The following is a 2,636-nucleotide window of genomic DNA, read 5'->3' as shown; positions in this document are numbered from 1 at the left end:
CGGCCCCCAGGGTTGGGAGAGAGCGTCTGGGCCAACGCAGCAGGCGCCGAGGGTTCCGGGTCCGGGCTGGGGCGCAGCAGAAGAGCGGGCGACCCACAGGGGGACGACACTGCCTCTGAAGGGGCGGCGCTTTCCGTGTCGCAGGATCCGCGCTGTCAAGGCCCGTCTTCCCTCTCGCGGCTCTGCCAGATCGCGCCCGCCGTCGATTCCTCCGTTTGGGGAAGCTGGGGCCAGCTCCGCGTGCTCCGCGGGTGCCACAGCCATGTCCTGGGCAGCGGGAGCGCGGGCCCGGCCGGCAGAGCTCCGGGAGAGGCCGGCGGGCGCTGGGAGCCGGACAGGAGCGCGCCACGCCGGCGGGGACCCGGGGCTCAGGGTACTAGGTGGCGGACCCGCCCCTCCCTGTCCATTCCGCCCTCCCCAGGTCAGCGAAGCCAATGGACACCCAGGCTCACGCTGCAGCGACCGCGGCGATTGGATGGCGGCGCATGAAAGGGGCACCGCCTCTTTATAGGGTTCCGAGGGTGGGGGCGCCGCCAAGCCCGCGGCAATCCTGCCGCGCCCTACCTTCTCGTCGCGCCTGCAGGGCCCCGCCAGCCCTGCGCTCGCCGGCCAGCGCATGGCCCCGGCTTCGCTCGGCATGAACTCCGCGGGGCTCAAGACGTACAGCGAGGGGCGCGCGGGGGCCGGCCCGCTGCCCTTCAGCGTCCAGTCGCTGCTGGAGGCGGAGCGCGGGCTGGACTCGGAGCCCCCGGAGCTCCGGGAGGAGAGGCCACGGGGCGCCGCGGAGCCCTGGGCCTGGTTCTCGCCGGCTGCCCGCTCGTCCTCCCCACGTAAGTGCCCTGTCGCACGGTCCTGGGCATCAAGAGAAGCCCCTACCCGGCCCAGGCTCGGAGGACGAGGGCGGGAAGGGCGCTGTCGCTCATAACTTCGCAAAGTAGTGAACCCGCGGCTTTTTGGCTCAGAGCTTCTCCGGCCCAAGCATCCCCCGACCCCGTCTGTCCCCGCCTAGCTTAACTTCTGCTTCGCCGAATCTTCACCCCAGGGCTCACCGCTCGGTTCTTGCGGCCGCCTCCCGCCCAAGCTTCTCGCTTCTCCAAGTGGGCAGAGTTCCTCTCCTCCCTGGCTTGCGGGGCTGCCTATTTGAGGAGCACAGCCTGAGTCCGGTGCCCCTCCCCCCGCCCCCATGCACGCACCGTCTCCCCGATGCCTTGTTCTCTTACCCCAGTGGCTTCTGGAGTCTCGTCTTCCCTCAGGGCCGAGACTTGCATCGGTAACAGGCCTCTGCGGGGATTCTAAAGTGTCGGAAAGGGGTGCACACTGCTGGCGTCTCAGCGCCCGCTTTGTGCTTTTCTCTCCTCCCAGGCGCCCCCAGCCCTCCACCCTGCACCCTCCGAAAACACAAGACCAACCGCAAGCCGCGGACGCCCTTCACCACCGCTCAGCTGCTGGCGCTGGAGCGCAAGTTCCGCCAGAAGCAGTACCTGTCCATCGCAGAGCGCGCCGAGTTCTCCAGCAGCCTGAGCCTCACCGAGACGCAGGTCAAGATCTGGTTCCAGAACCGCCGCGCCAAGGCCAAGAGGCTGCAGGAGTCTGAGCTGGAGAAGCTCAAGCTGGCGGCCAAGCCGCTGCTGCCTTCGTTTGCCTTGCCCTTCGTCCTGGGCGCGCCCCTGCCCGGCTCCCCGGCCGGGTACGCTGGTGCAGCGGGCACCCTGCCTCAGGTACCAGGACTCCTCGCCGCGCCCGTCGCTGCCTACCACCTGTATTACCTGTTCTAGGGCAAACGGGGAGGGAGGGCGCGGGCCGGGAGCTGCCGGCTTCTCCAGCGGGGCCTGCCAGGTGGGTCCCCGCGCCAGGGGCGCCTGGCCGGCCGCGTAGTGTCCTCGCGCGGAACTGTTGCTCTGGGTAGCCTCCCGGCGCTTCCCGTTCTTTTTTGTTTTGTTTTTCAGTTTTTGAATTTCTGCTGTTGTTAATACATGTTATGATTGATGCCTCAAGCTTACTTGTGGGTATCTCACAGATATTTTAAAACGAGTTTTTTAAATCACGTTTCTACCAAACTTCTCTGCAGTGAACAGTGAACAGTTTCATTCAAAGTCCTCGAAAGGGGCCAATACAGAGCTTCCCATTTTGTGCAAAGCAGCCAGTAAGGTGTTCTGAGGTTCACTCTGTGCTGGGTCTCCAGCCCCTTCCTCCCATAAGCAGGACACTCAGAACTGGCTCCATGGTTTGGGGTTTCAGCTAGAAACTGAGGCCCGAACAGGAAGGTGAAAATAGTTTGCTGCCAGGACTGTTAAATGAACTTACTCGTTACTTTCACTGACCAGGTTTGTTAAGTCCCAACCAAATGGAAACGTTCACGCTTATTTTAGGGATTTTGCCTGCATATTACTGTTTTAGTGGAGAAGGCCCGGCAGCCTTCGGTGAAATGCTGTCTGTGGGAGTGTGTGTGCGCGCGCGCGTGTGTGCGTGTGTGAATGAGTGGAGGTGAGTGCCTGTGGCGGGTGTGGCCCTGCGGGGCGAGCGCCCGGGCCTGTCCGTCAGGGACCAGCGGTTCATCCTCCCGCTGCTGCTGCTTTGTCACATGCCCAGTTAACTTGGGAATCGGGCACTGAGTAAGGAAGCGGACGGTGTCCCTT

General features: G+C 64.3%; 1 protein-coding gene across 1 annotated transcript; it reads left to right on the top strand.

The window, feature by feature from the left end:
• Window positions 1–616: 616 nt before the first annotated feature.
• Window positions 617–1,775, top strand: LOC110592754 (homeobox protein MSX-3-like). The gene is made up of 2 exons (XM_021703849.1): window positions 617–830; window positions 1,363–1,775. Exons 1-2 carry the CDS (start codon window positions 617–619, stop codon window positions 1,773–1,775), a joined length of 627 nt encoding a protein of 208 aa, XP_021559524.1.
• The last annotated feature ends 861 nt before the right edge of the window (window positions 1,776–2,636 follow it).

This window comes from Neomonachus schauinslandi, chromosome 6 (genome assembly GCF_002201575.2).
Source record: "Neomonachus schauinslandi chromosome 6, ASM220157v2, whole genome shotgun sequence".
Lineage (NCBI taxonomy): Eukaryota > Metazoa > Chordata > Mammalia > Carnivora > Phocidae > Neomonachus > Neomonachus schauinslandi.
The sequence above is the reverse complement of the archived record's forward strand: the minus strand, read 5'-3'. Positions and strand labels throughout refer to the sequence as shown.